The sequence below is a fragment of the Martes martes genome (assembly GCF_963455335.1).
Source record: "Martes martes genome assembly, chromosome: 13".
In the NCBI taxonomy this organism is placed as follows: domain Eukaryota; kingdom Metazoa; phylum Chordata; class Mammalia; order Carnivora; family Mustelidae; genus Martes; species Martes martes.
Genome location: NC_137901.1, coordinates 40,777,716 through 40,793,370, shown reverse-complemented (window position 1 = coordinate 40,793,370; position 15,655 = coordinate 40,777,716). Strand labels below are relative to the sequence as shown.

Below are 15,655 nucleotides of genomic sequence, written 5' to 3'. Positions count from 1 at the left end.
TTGGAAATAAACAACTTCTAACTATAGATTGGCTTAATCAAATGGCATTTTATTCTTATCAATCAAAAAACTTACTTTAAATAGTGTTGGGGAAAAAAAACAACAGGCCCAAAATGTTGTCATTTGCCCCCAGGACAACAGTCCTCGACTTAATTGTAGTTTCAGACTCTCTCAGAAGTGTGATGGCTCAAAAGTCAATCTGAAATTTCCTGGTTAGCATTAGTGAGATAATCTGTATGATACCACCTGACCCAAAACAGTCCTTTCTTTTCTTTTGCTGATGACTTTCTCCCCTCACCCTCTTCCTTCTGCCTATAAAAACCTTCCATTTTGCACAACTCGTCAGAGAGCCTATAAGTTTACTAGAGGGGTTGCTGGTACATTTCTGAGTCCCTGAGTAAAGCCAATTACATCTTCAAATCTACTCAGTTAAATGTTTGTTCTTCGACACTGAAGAATTTAAAATCATTCAATCAATCTTTACAAAATGTGTGTTATGAATGTACTTAACATATTTGTTTCTGATGCTTCTTACATAATCTATTCCTATATTTGAAAGTGGTTATTTTATTGTTAGTGATAAGGATTTGAGATGAAGTGTGATTTTTATTATTTTCTTTTATGCAACATTATCCTTTCAAAGAGTTTTTTAAAAAAATTGCTCACTTAATTTTCCTGAACCCTACAAAATATACAGGGGCCTATCCATTCTTAGGAACGCCTTCTCCAGCTCTCTCACCTGTGTAAGCAGAAAGACAGATGCAGTGCTCCTTCAGATTTATTAGGAAAGCAGATAAGAGACCAGAGACATGCAGAAATATACATAGTCTGTTTTGTTTCATTACCCTAATCTAACTGAGAATTTTCAACTGGTACAGGGTTTTTAAAGCTAAGACACCACAAAATGGAGTTAGCTTTTCTTTTCTATGATAATAAAAATATTCAACTCTAAAACATCTATTGTGAATAATTTCCAAGTAACAGCATATTCCATTTTCCTTTTTTTTTTTTTTAAGATTTTATTTATTTATTTGACAGAGAGAGAGAGAGAGAGAGTACAAGCAGGCAGAGTAGCAGACAGAAGGAAAGGGAGAAGCAGGCTCCCTGCCGAGCAGGGGAGTCTGGCGCAGGGTTCAATCCCAGGACCCTGGGATCATGACCTGAGCTGAAGGCAGCCACTCAACTGACTGAGCCACCAAGGTTCCCCCCATTTTCTAAAAGTAAACTTAAGTATGGATATCGAATTTTATAAAATATTTTTCATAACTCAGGAGAATTGAAAGCTCAGTAAACTTAGAGAGGTATTTAACAAAGCTAATTTATAATAATTATATCAAATTTCATCTATCTTGGTATTTCTGTAGAATTTTTTAACTTGGAATAGTTTTGAGATCTGAATCAAGATAAAAATGTAACTGTATATTTTCCCTAACTATAGATTTAATTACAGAAGAACAATTCATAATGATTTCCTATTGATAACTGATGATTAACTTATATGAAATAATCCATAAAGATAATAAAATATTTTATTAACCAACTCAATTGGTAAACAGGCCAGTGGAGTTTTATAAATTTTATCAGGCATACAAATAACATTTAGTTTTGAGTGTAAATGGAGAACATGGGTTTCCTAAAAAAAGACAAATCATACTTCCTTTGTGAGATAAACTTTAATAATATTTGAAAATATTTAAGCTAGCCAAAACTGCTTAATACAAATTCACTTTCCGTACTTTCTAACAATTCTGGTAATACTTTAGGGTGTCTTATTTTGCTAACTTTTGGCCTTTAATTATACTTTGTGTTATAAAGTATATAAAGTTTCTCTTTCCTATTTAGGTAAATATAAGAAAGGAAAACATAAACAAACACATATAAATTAATGTTTGGCTAATAGCTTTTAATTGTTCAGAAAATGTTCTGCACCTACATTCAACAATATAACATGGCGTGATTTATTTCCAAATTTTTAATGTTATACTTAAAAATTTCTGAACTGGTACCATTATCAGAGTAATGTATACCTCAGACAACATAAATTGCATTACCCTCCAAAATTATTTTACCCACAGTTGCTATAAAAATCATACATTATGGACATCCTATAAAATAAAATATTTATTTATTACAACTACTTTTATATTCTGCTCTAATACCCAATTTCACATCAAGAAACAGCTTTAATCAGAAGCTGTAATTGAGAATAAGAAGAATAATTACAGAATTTTTAAAAAATCAAATACTCTTCTCAATAGTTACCTAGTTAATAGATTAAAGAAAATGAAACAGTTTTTTTGGTCTGAATGAGAAATTTCCATGGAATATATACTGCTATTGTCTGCAAATTTAGAGTTTGGCACAAAAGACTATTAAAATATTATTTAAATATATAACTGCTTTCTAAATTAATACAATATAATATCCTATTAAAATGTTACACATTCAAAATAATTTATTAACTCATGTGTTCATTCATTTATCCATCATTCAACAAATGTTTGGTTGAGTGTTGCTTTCATAGATTTCCATGTTTTAACATTTACATGCTAGAAATTCAGTATTTCTGATTTTCCATTTTCTTAAAGTAATTACCAAGGTAAGCAGAGTGTTACATTCCAATATGGATCCTCATTCCATTTTTACCATATTTAAAAGGCTAAGCACCGTGTGTTAGGCTTGCAAGTCTAATGCCTGCCAGGCTGGTTTCACAAATGCTTGAAGATGGTGAGCCTCTGCCAAACTAGACAGTGCATGCTCTTGTCAAGGTATTTCTATTTCAAAAAGGTAATAGTACATCCCGGTGGGCAAACAAAACCTATTTGTGAGTCTAAGTCACACCATGGGCATCAAGGTTGCAATTCTTTCTTGGAAATTCTCCCATCTGATCCTTTCATAAAATCTCTGGCTCACATTATTGTGGGCTTGTTCTGGTCCATGCCTTTCCAACAAACCTAGAAGCTGTAGGAACCTGAATATGGATTCATATGGGCAGAGATCCAAGGACCAAGCGCTGAAGACTCCCGAAAGCAACAGTGCTGAGAGCATTTCCGCAGTGTGAAAAGTGTAGTGAGAAATGAGTACTTATTTCCCAAACTGAAGATTGGACCAAAGAATACAAAAGTCCTTCAATACACAGCCACTCAGGTAGAGGAATCAATTCTCTGGCACCAAAGACAGTGTTTCTAAGAGTATTTCTAAGAACAATCTCCCCAGAATTTTGAAGGAAAATATTTAATTTTCATCTCAAATTAAAATGCATTTTTTATTAGCCTCGACAATACCCAGCTCTCCCACCACACGCTTCCGTAGCATAGAGAGTAACATAAGTTTTCAAATAGAAGATGCAAGAATGCACATTGGTAGAGTCCTGAAAAGGGCGATATGTACATGCATATAAAAGAAAATTAACACATGAAACTTTTCTTTCTAGAGCATATGGAAGTTACGTGAGACGAGGAGAATTTCAGGGAGCCTTGTATTTATAGCATCCTTATCTATACATGACTCAAAGTTTACGTCCAATAAACAAAATATTAGCAGATGCTGCTCTCATTTTACATTCAACGAACTCCTACATATGCATTTGTAGATGTTTCTCTGTTAAAACACACATTTATTTCTTTACACACGTCTTTGCTAGCGTCCTAAATTTGGGTTCCAGGTGATCTAGAAACTCAAGCCCTTCTTCTTCCTGCCGATCACTGCAGCAGCCTACAGAGCCCGCCATAGACCCTTTCCCTTCGTAGTTATACGAACGCACGTAGTCTTCAGAATGTTTATGCTCCTCGTCTTGTCCACACAGATACACCTTCTGTATCAAAAAAGAGCACATTTTATTATTTTTTTAAAGACACCTAAACATATTAGCATAAAAATAATGTCTTTGATTTACCTTTTACTGTTTAATTTTTAATCAGAGTGTGTCCTCTAATGGATTCCTACATATAAAAAATGCACATGATTGGTCTGTATTATATTCATTCTGAAAATATAGCATATATATAAATGCTCCTAGGGAACACATTTATGAAAATTAAAGATACACGCATATCACAAAACTAACTTACAATTTCCCATTTGAACATAAGATCTGTATAGTTCCAACGTTTCTTTGTAGGTCTTCACATATTTGGGGAACCCATATAGGCTATGATTCTTCCATTTATATACAATTATATAGGGACAACTATGTAATATATTCAACTGGATAATATTAACCAGTATAGGTTAGTCTGAACCTAAAACAAGGAACTAAAACCCAAAATAAAAGCTTGACAGTCTATCTGGTCAATGTTGATAGCCAGGACTTTATGATTACACAGAGGATTCAGTATACTAAAAAACGTTTATAATTTATGATACATATATCACTCTATACAAATCTTTCACTCCAAGTGATTTTCCTGGTAATTTTTAGGGAAGAAGCTACTGGTCCTCTTGTACAGCCTAAATACGTATACATAATGCCCCTCCTAGACAGTTATGCAGTTTCGTTAAACCTTATTTTAAAAATTAAACTTGAAAAGATCGTTTTTCTCTTTGGGCTTGGGCCTGAAATCCATATCTATGATAACTAAAGAACTTAAAAGGTGATGAGTTCCAGGTGCCTGAAGAGGAAAACTTTGGGGAAATCTTGATTTAAAATCGTTTTTAGGGGACTCCTGGATGTCTCAGTGGGTTAAGTGGCTGCCTTCTGCCCAAGTCATGATCCCAGGGTCCTGGGATGGAGCCCCACGCTGGGCTCCTTGCTCAGCTGGGAGCCTGCTTTGCGCCCTCTCCTCCCCAATTGTGCTCCCTCTCACTATCTCTGTCTGTCTTTCTCTCTCTCTCTCAAATAAATAAATAAAATCTTTAAAAATAATTTAAAAAAAAACGTTTTTAACTTTCATGGAATATGAACTCGAAGACATTGGCACTCACCTCTCCAAGCCGAGGTTGGGTGAAGCTGTGCCAGTCGGTATATGTGTATCTTCCAGCCTCCATTAATCCCTGTCCTGCTCCCTTGACAGATTCCAAGGTCTGATGTCCACCGCCTTTGCTGGAATCCAAAGTGTAGCCACCTTTGACCATCTCAAAGCTTTGCTGTGTTTTGACTCCTTGGCCACCAAGAGTGCCAACAGACATGCTTGTGTCACAAATGTTGGATGTCTGTGTGGGGAGTCTAATATTTGCTTCCTAAAAGTAAAGTTAGAGTTATAAAATGGGTGAGTCAAATTGAAAGTAAAAATTTCCTTTCATTTTTTTCCCATAGTCCTAACTCTCAGTGCCTTAGAATGTGATCTTGTTTGAAAAGAGGTCTTCACATATGTATTTAGTTAAATTAAGATGGGGCCACACTCAGGGTGGGTAAGGTGAGATTTGAACACAGACATGCACACCGGGAGAAGAATGCCATATGAAGATTTGATTTTAAGTCAAGGAACCACCAGTTTATGATTCTTTGCAGTCCTATGAAAGTAATACACTAGAATTATAAAGTTAAACGAGGGATGCCTGGTGGCTCAGTTGGTTAAGCATCTGCCTTTGGCTCAGGTCATGATCTCAGGGCTCTGAGATTGAGCCTCATGTGCTCCTGGCTCAGCGGGGGGTCTGTTTCTCCTTCTCCTGCCCCTCCTCACCGCTCATGCTCTCTCTCTTTCACTCTCTCTCTCTCTCAAACAAATAAATAAAATCTTTTTAAAAAAATGAGTTAATGCATGCAAAGCACATGGAGTTCTGCTTGGTATAGTAAGTGCTCAATAAACATTAGTTGTCATTATTATTACTATCATTATGTAATACTCAGCTGTTATCATTGGATCACCATACAATTCATACGAAAGTGAAATCTAATTTACCATCACTTCTTCTCCAGGTCCTTCAGTGTTTGACACAATTAAATTTTGTTGGGCTACATCTGGAAAACACTTCTTTACTGTTCTCTTAGCAGTAACACAGAAACAAGCAAACAGAACACCTAAAAAATAAAAAAGTATTTCAGTAAAATAGTGTTTTTTTTCATGCTGGTGTATATCAATTAAATCATGATTTTTTAAAAGTTTCTTCACAGAACTTTAAAGAATTTGTTCCATAAATTTGGGTTATGAAATTTAAAACAGAGTATATAGACCATCTCTATCTTACTAAGATTATGTTATTAGGCTAAATGAGAAAGAAATAAATTAAAAGTAAGAAGGATGAACTGAGCATAGTTTATTAACGGGTCTCTTCCCAAATCCAGAATCAACTCAAATGTTTCTCTTATTTACTCCACACTGAAAAAGTAACTCCCTTTGAAATTTAAGCTAGTATTACTGATAATTCAAATCCATACAGAACACACTCAAAGGGCATTAGGCATAAATACAAATATGAAAGGCAGTTACTTAAAATCTGTGGCCACTTTTGAAAGTGTAATCACTGTGCTAAGGGGAATGTCCAATCTAAACTGCAATTCAAGTCAATGAATTAGGACACAGTAAAGACTATGGGGAAAGCCTATAAATGTAAATAGGTTTCTGTCGTTAAATAAATTACTAAAAAAAGAAAGGAATGCTTGAGGGAGGGTGAGTGGGAAGGAGAGATGAAAGAAGGGTGGGCAACGATTTCCATCACTTTTGCATCTTGAAAAAAAGCTTGCAGAATGCAAAATTTTAACATTCTTTGCATGCATTACTTTTCCTCAGTGGCTCATCATGACCATTTTCCACTAACAGGAGTTTTTTTTTTTTTTTTTTAATAATTCCAATTTTCTTTCTTTTTCAAGTTTATTTATTTATTTTTAAGTAATTCTACACCCAATGTGGGGCTCAAACTCACAATCCTGAGATCAAGTGTTATGTGTACCTTTGATTGACTGGCAGGCACCCCTCACTGGAGTCTTCAGATGTATGTTAAATCCCTTTATTAATAACAGCGAGCATAAACATCTAAGTGAATTTTGGAAGTACTCGTCACTAATTCTTCCTGTGCATAAACTTGGCTGGTTAAAAGACTGTGTTTTGTATGGGAGGGAATCTTTTTTTTTTTTTTTAAAGATTTTATTTATTTATTTGACAGACAGAGATCACAAGTAGGCAGAGAGGCAGACAGACAGGAGGGGAAGCAGGCTCCCTGCTGAGCAGAGTGCCTGATGTGGTGCTCCATCTCAGGACCCTGTGATCATGACCTGAGCCAAAAGCAGAGGCTTTAACCCACTGAGCCACCCAGGCACCCCATATGGGAGGGACTCTCAACCAACCTCTTTATTTTACTTGTGGAAAAATGAACTCGAGAAAAAGGAAATGATCTATCCTGTGTCTCATACCTTCTTATTGGAAGAACTAAGGGTACAGCTCTGAAAATTAGTTTAAATTTAATCTGCTCTTACTGATATGTTTCTTCTGTATCAAAACCCCCAGTCATATAGTACACACAAGATTTTTAAAAGGACACATTTATCAAAGGCTATAAAAGGTCATTAAATAACCACCCACCATATATATTTTCAAATATTAGATAAGCCTTCAAGTAACACATTCTAGATAATTATACTCACATAACAGCAATGCAGAACCCAACACCATGGCAAGAATAGCCCATCTTCCAAGTATTACGTTTGGCTTAACATCTCTCATATTTTTCATATTCATTTTACAGTCTGATGGGGTTATACAGTCACATACTCTCACTGTTAACATGTGTTTTGCATTTAAACCATGTCTATCTTTTATTATGATAGGCACGGTATAATAGTTATTTTCAAGAATTTGCCGCTGACGGAGAATGGCAGTTTTACCTAGAGCAAAAAAGGAATATATGTTGAAACTTTTCAGTTGCAATATTAACCCTACTTGGTATGCTTGGGGTAGGGTTGGGGAGAAAAGGTGCAGAATTTAGCTTAAGGAAAAACTCTAGTGGTTTTGTTTTGTTTTGTTTTGTTTTGTTTTTTTGAGAGGGAGAGAGAGAATCCTAAGTCGACTCCATGCCCAGCACACATGACCTGAACTGAAATCAAAAGTCCCACCTACACTTAACCTACTGAGCCATCCAAGTACCCCACTTTTTATTTCTTCCTTCTTTTTTTTTTTTTTTAAGATTTTATTTATTTATTTGACAGAGAGAGACACAGCGAGAGAAGGAACACAGCAGAGGGAGTGGGAGAGGGAGAAGCAGAATTCCCACGGAGCTGGGAGCTGGATGCAGGGCTGGATCCCAGGACCCCAGGACCACCACCTGAGCTGAAGGCAGACGATTAACCCACTAAGCCACCCAGGCGCCTCCCTGCACCTGCCCCCCCCCCCGCTTTTTATTTCTTAAAAATGATTTTGATTTCTTGAAAAACCAGAAAAATGAATTAATATTGCTCTACATTTGTATTAGACTAATCTATACTTAACATTACTCAAATACTATATTAAAACGGTTGATGTGTTTTCTTAAAAGATATTTGGAACAAGAGACTAAATATATTATCTATTGCCTTAAAAACATACTTTTGCTCTTTTCTCTGGGCTGCCAACACCCCATTCAGACTGAGGAAGACCCAGAAACTTTGGGGCCACGGGAGCCACAGCCACATAGGCTAGCACCGGATTCACCCAGGAAGCCAGGGGGACACAGACAGCATGCGTCACCACCCGATCAACTTTGACAAATATGACTCAGGTCACTTTGGAAAAGTTAGTGTGAGGCATTACTCCTTAAACAGGAACCCGAGCCTCTGCCCAACTGTCGACCTTGATAAACTATGGACCTTGGTCAGTGAGCCAACACCAGTAAATGCTGCCAAAAACAAGACTGGAGTTGTTCCTATCACGGATGTGCTGTGCCCCACCTACTGCAAAGTTTTGGGGGAAAGGAAAGCTCCCCAAACAGCTTGTCCTTGTGAAGGCCAGATTCTTCAGTGGAAGAGCAGAGGATATTAAGAGTGTGTGTGTAGTGGGGAGGAGGGCAATGTCCTAGTAGCTTGAAGCCAGTGAAAGGAGGTTCATTAAACGCTAATGAGAAGTTTAAAAAAAAATTAAAAAGCAAGGTATTATCCTTTTTTGGGATCAATAAAATAATTTCCTAAAATGAATGTTTATTTATCATAATGAATTAAGGTGAATGTCAAAACCATCAGTCATCCTAAGCTCCTACCCATTAGAAGATTTAGAGTAATTACATACCATCCTTTGTTTCTAAATTCCAAAGTTTGTTGGCAGAATTATCCAGAAAGAATTGAAAAGGTGGACCATTCTCAGGTCCATCAGCATCTACAGGTTCCAGAACAGCATAATCTTTATCATGCTGACAAATTGTCACTTCTTTATCAATTTGTGGTGAGTGATCATTAAAATCTTCCAAAAGAACCACTAATGTTCCCGTGCAAGATCTGCCATCTAAGAAAAATAAAACAAAATAGGATATTTCTTTGCTTAAAAACTTATTTTTGGCATTTCTGTGATACACAGCTGACATCTGCCTTCTAGTGGCTGTGTGTACTTGAATTTCACACACTTTTGGGTTACAAATACCATCGCTACAAATATAAAATAGTGACATGTCACTCTTCCTTGAAGATCGATGGCTCTATCAGATGTTATCTTGAGGTACTTTTTAAAATGAAAAGGTATGAGATGATGAGCAATGTCACTACAGAAGAGCCACTTAAAAATAAAATTGATTTCTTACAGCTTACTTTGAAGAGCATTTTGTTCATCTTGAATATACAAAGACTTCACTTTAGGTCATCAGTTGCTTCCTTGACTTCCTCTTCTGACTCATTTCCTCACATACTCTTTTCCCAAACTTTGTAAAACTTCTCATCAAACCCACCAGGTGCACTCTTCCCTGTCTGCTTTGGTACATTCTGTCGCCACTTCCAGGAATACTTTTCTCTTTCTCTTTGCTTGATAATACTTTGTTATCCTCCAAGAATCCATTCAGATATCTCCTTCTCTTGAAACTTGCCTTGACTTTTCTAGACAGTGGCAGCAATATTCTCCTTTGATTTCTCAGAACACTTTGCTCATCATTGACTCACTCGCTGAACTGTAAACATGTTCATCCTCAGAGCTAAGTCGTATTCATCTTGAGAACTAATGATCTGCCTAGCATTTCTTGGCTAACTTATAACTTCATAGTAACACCTTGAACATAATGCAATTACTGTTTTATACTTTCTAAAAAACTTCGTTGAGTAAACCATAAAAATAAGTTTGCACCTCTTCCCTAATTCAATAAATATGTTTTTGACCATAGGAGCTATTACTCATCTCCAGATGGCCACTGTTATTGGCTTAAAGCATTTCACCCTATGTCTCAATATTTTTAATGAAAATATTGCCGATTATTTGTGTTTAAGAGATACTGAAGTTCAAAAAACATGTCTAAATTTTACCATTTGTGATAAAATAATAAACTACAATAAATCATAAGCTCTCAAAATTGAAATAAACAGAAAAATAATTGATAGTTTCTCATTTTTTGCTTCTAAATTTGAAGCATTAGATAAATTCAGCATTTATCATAAAGACCACTATAAATCATATGCAAATATGATCCATTTTTACTTTGAAATAACACTTAAGCCATATCTTGTAGTATATTTCAGTGATTATTTGCTATTGAATAACTATAAAATTAATTTATTAAAAGTTATTTTTAAATTAATTATTTCAAAAAGGCCACTGTTGTATATATCTTTTCCAAAATTATTCTCTCTAAACAAATTTTACAACATCTAGAAATAAAAGACAGCTACAGCTCTTCTTTTTTTTCTTTTTTTTTACAGCTCTTCTAATAAGAAATCTACAGTAGAATATAAACATTTTGATATTGCCAGAAATTTGTAGATAAATTTGAATATAAGTGACAACTTCAAAATCAGAAAACTAACAAAGATGTGTTAATTAACACAATTAATCTACTTAGAGAAACATAATATAAATGAGAAGCAGTAAAACACCCTTTTATAGAAAAGATACATTACTTGTGATAATTAACATATCGTTCCCAGGGAAGGGAGACTTAAGAGGTATTAAGAGACAAACTGAACACAGACGAGTGGAAACAATCACAGAAGATGTCACTGTCATTCATCTGAAGTAGTTAAGTGACCCAAATTTCAGACAGGAGGGGCAGTGCTATACTAGGAAGAGGGTACATGGAACAGTGCTTTCTACAGTGACAGCACGGAAACCAATCTGCTTGACAAAGAAGACTAACATAAGAAGCAGAAGTAAATAAATTGGATTCAAAGAAAGCTAAAAGAATGTCTAGGTCATCATCCTGAAATATTTATGAGCACCAAAACTAAACATTCATCTGGAAATATAAGTAATTTCTAATATATTTGGCCCTTTGGAAGTATATATTAATTTTGTTTATGAAAATAAACAAAAACGTTGATGTCACCATGTGGTCTTACATTAAAATGTATAACATCCATGTCCTTACTTCTTTGTGAGCACACACAGATTATCCATGAGCCTGGGACATAGACTCTTAACAGTTCAGATTTGGCATTTCATTTCCTTATAATTTTAGTGACAAAAGACCATGTTAATTTCTTCTATTTCTATTGTCTGTATTTTCCTTCTCTTCAAATAGTATTTCATTTTCCCATCACTAAGCTTCTCATTTCTGTGTAATGAGGGGCAGCTCTTAACTGATTTCTACTTGTGATATCCATACAATCTTTTATGGGGAAAGTTGTCATACCAAGAACCTCTTATGAGAATACAGTAATCCTTTCATTCATATCATGTGAGAATTTGACTTGTCTTCTGAATTCTAATTTCTATAGTAACTTGCCTAGAACTTGGAACGTAGTAGGCTATCAACATTTGTGAAATAAATGAGTAAATGTAAATCCTTCTTAGACATCATAATTGTGCTCTTGAACTACTCCGCTTTCAGTTCTGCTTCTACAGGAGTAGCAAATCACCCAGGGTTTTAGAGTGGTGGCAACATTATTTCTCAGCTAATGTTTTCTGCATTCTTTAGTGGGTTTTTTTTTTCTGCCTGTATTGAAAGAACTTTTCATGTAGTTCTGTAGTTTTAATGTAGTCTGTGTGAGAGGTATCAAGAGGAAGGGAGGTTCATATGCATGTGGTTAAGTGATGATATTTACAAGGACATTTATATTCAGTTTTTCTTTTAGATGTTGGAACGTAAGTATTTTTGGCGCACAGAAATAGTACTATACAAGTGTTTGTTCATTTTTATGAGGCATATGTTAACCTAGTAGCACATGTATACAAACATACTAGTAAATATAGGGAGGTTGCTGTGTGCGGGTCTCAGCCTGTAAATAACCAATCTTGTGGCTAGACTGGTCTTTGTGGTCCTTACATGACTGCAAGTTGTCCCAGGAAACTCTGGGGAAAAAAAAAGCTTTACTGTACTTATTGTACTTACAAGTCCTGGAAATTACGTGGCACTCCCAGGGCCACACGGCGAGGATGTGGGGGGCATGGAGAAAAAAAGCAAGCCTGGGATACTGCTTTTATTGGAGTCAAGAGTGGGGACTGAGGGTTTCTGGAGTCCAGAAACTCACCAGTCTTTACAGGTGAATTTAAAGCCTAAGAGTAGAAATTTAAAGAGCTTCAAGTGAAAAAACAAGGTGCCTCAGGGGTCAGTTACTGAAATCAAGATCTCTACAACAAAGGAGCCTGGGCTGGTAGGGCTATTGGGATGTGGTCTGAATCACTGTCTTGTCTGCTTGGCAATGTTTATTCCAGATAGGCATCTTTGAAGTAGACGCCTTAGCAATCAAAGCTTAAGTCAGGCAGGTACTTGCATTGCAAAACAAACAAACAAAACTGTCAGGGGATACATTACAATGGTCCACATTCAAAAGTCTACTGTGAAGAGTGTACATTCAAAAGGATTTGGAAATGACTACTATGTGACATCTGAAGGACATTTCTTCACTAGATAAGTTCTAGAATTAACTAACCTTGGAGAAGGATTGCAAACCACAGCAAAAGACTTAGTCATCATTTGACCGTTTCTTAGGAAATAGGATACGTCCATTAAGAAACACTCAAACAGACCTACCTTGAACCTGATTGTTTTAGAAGGACTAAACCCTTTCAGAAAGTTCAAGTCATAACCATCTAAGTATGTACTCCTGAAAACAATGGAGATCCTAGAGGATGCCACCTTGTCTTTGACCATTCGTCCTCTCCTAGTTTTCATTACTGATGCACTGGAGCTGACACTGGGTGGTCTCCAACAAATTGAGCAATCTGTGCAAATCTGTTTTGCATTAAATTTTGATATGAAAGTAAACAAAGTTCACCCCAAGACTTCCTTAAAAATATATCCTCTATTTCTACAAAATTGCACTTACCTGTATCCATTGCAACCACAGAAACGTTGTATTGGTCGTTTTTTACAAATTTTGATTCTCTATCTAGTACTTTTATAGTTCTCAAGTCACCAGTGTGTTCATTAATTTCAAACCAGTTATCTTCATCTCCTATCTTCTTATACCTAATTTTTAAAAATCAAATGTAAATGCTCAAACCAAAGAGTGGACATAATCTCAAAACATGTCGTTTTGAAGAATACCTTACCTTAAGCCTTCACCACTGCGCGTATCAGGATCCAACGCTTTGTATCCCTGCAATTCTTGTCCAACTTGGAGGCCATCTTTACTCTGAATAACTTTTACTGGTGGTTGGCATTCAGGACCCTCATCACTGTCTTTAATTTTAACAGTGACAGTTGTAGTGCACATAGTAGGAGCTTTTGAATTCGCTGCTTTAGTGAATTGTGCTTCATTAAGGACACCAACTTGCAAAACAACCTGGCGATTGACTTCATAGTTTAATGGCTGTTTAATAAACATACTTTAATCAATCAGTCTGTAATCTATAGAGTTCTTTATACAGAAGAACTCTTATGTATTTATACAGAAGAACTTTATGATTCCAAATTTTAGCACAAAAAGGAATATCATTTTTGTGTACAAAATGTTACCAAAAGCGGGTGCTAATGTACTTAAAGACTAATGGTTGACTTCCTATAATGAGAAATGCTATCAAATGCAAAATTATTGACAATTTAACCAATTTCTCTTCTTACTTTTCTTTGGGAAGATCTTACCTTTAGTTTTTTCATTACAAGTTTAAATATTAATAGAAATACAAAATAAGTGAATAAATCCAAATTTATCAAGTGGGAGAATAGTGATAACTGAGACAACAGAAGTATATAAAGAGTATAAGAAGTATATAAAATAATTAGACTACTGGGACATGAGATTTGGCGATAATATATCAGTTACTCTGAGTGTATGTGTAAAAATTATAGTGATACTATCTAGCAACATCTTTTGGAAGCACATTGTTTTTAGGGCTTTTTAAAAAAAATTATATTTGAGTTTATATAGCTCCTAATCAAAGTGCTCAGTTCTGAGCTGAATAAGAAGAAAGAAGGTTGAAACAATGGTTAAACAATTAGAGACGAAAATCCACCAAGATAACAAAAAAAGGAAAGCAAGAGAAAGAAACCTAGACTCCCCAAAAATAATAAAAAAGAAACAAACAAAAAACTCCAGGAAAAAAAAGAAAAAGGGAGTGAGAAAAAAACTAAGCAACATAATAATTAAAGCGCATTTTCTAAAAATCATAGGAGGAAAGTACAACTTGTGCCCGTAGCTTCTAAGAAAATCCACTCTCCCTAAGATATTAATCAGGGAAAATATGTTAGAGGTTAGGAAAGGCAATGCATAAAAAGACTCAGAAAGGAACCAGGTACATCTTTAGTCATCCCACCCTGAATATGCCTAATCTCATCTGATCTCAGAAGCTAAGCAGGGTCAGCCCTGGTTAGTACTTGGAAGGGAGAAAGGAGCCAGATTTAGTTTATCATTCTGGGTGGTACTAATTGCGACTGAATTTTTAAAATCCCAAAGTGCTAGCTATTTCAAATATAGGAGGATTAATGGGAATAGTTGCTAAATAGTTAATAAATAGTCTGTGTTATACAGCATAGAGAAGTAAAAGTATAATATGAGCATGAAAGCAATTGAAAAGGCAAGAGGTTTGATTTCCAGTAGGGATTCTTCCATTTCTCTCTCTCTTGTGTTCTATAAAATTAAAGATCAAGTGGGTGTCTAAGACTCCTTCTAAGAACAATATCTGATTACTAATACAGTATTTCTTTGCCTGGGTTTTCTTCATCTATAGAACAATGTGTTTTTTGCCTGCAATGCCCATCTTCTAAGAAAAAAATGAGGGTAAAATAATAATAATAATAATAATAAAATTTAAGTAAACAAATATAAATCATATCAGCATTACATTGCAATTCTCTAGACATATATATACAGAAATTACTATAGAGATATATAATACATAGGATATAGATATGTAGAAATCAATGCCCAAGTGTATGTTAGTATTTTTTAAAGTATTGCTTGATTGTTTTGTTGTTGTTTACCTTGACAACACACAAGACTGCTTCATTTGTATTTGGGTCTGTGCTAATTTTGAAGTTTCCATTTTCATTTCCCTGTAGGATCTTGTAGACAGCCTTCGAGTGAGGAGTGTTGGGCAAGTCCTGGTCATGTACTGCCATTCGTAAAATCTCGACATCAATTCTGTTTTCTTCTACTTCCGTAAAATACTAAAACAATTGCCTCTTGTTATGATAAATTCATAGCTTTAACAACATGATTTTCTACTTTAAAACTTAT

At 35.3% G+C, this 15,655-nt stretch overlaps 1 protein-coding gene across 2 annotated transcripts in view; it reads right to left on the bottom strand.

The window, feature by feature from the left end:
- Nucleotides 1–1,656: 1,656 nt before the first annotated feature.
- Nucleotides 1,657–15,655, bottom strand: part of DSC1 (desmocollin 1) — a 32,188-nt gene continuing 18,189 nt past the window's right edge. Inside the window, exons 9-17 of one of the 2 annotated variants that reach the window (XM_080821295.1) lie at nt 15,400–15,585; nt 13,530–13,789; nt 13,304–13,446; nt 9,132–9,344; nt 7,520–7,759; nt 5,841–5,959; nt 4,924–5,178; nt 3,896–3,941; nt 1,885–3,814 (exon numbers count right to left, since the gene is read on the bottom strand). In XM_080821295.1, coding sequence (XP_080677421.1) covers nt 3,906–3,941; nt 4,924–5,178; nt 5,841–5,959; nt 7,520–7,759; nt 9,132–9,344; nt 13,304–13,446; nt 13,530–13,789; nt 15,400–15,585 — 1,452 coding nt within the window. In that variant the 3' untranslated portion in view covers nt 1,885–3,814; nt 3,896–3,905. Of the gene's footprint in view, nt 3,815–3,895; nt 3,942–4,923; nt 5,179–5,840; nt 5,960–7,519; nt 7,760–9,131; nt 9,345–13,303; nt 13,447–13,529; nt 13,790–15,399; nt 15,586–15,655 lie in introns of both variants that reach the window. The other variant, XM_080821294.1, reaches the window with a different exon arrangement.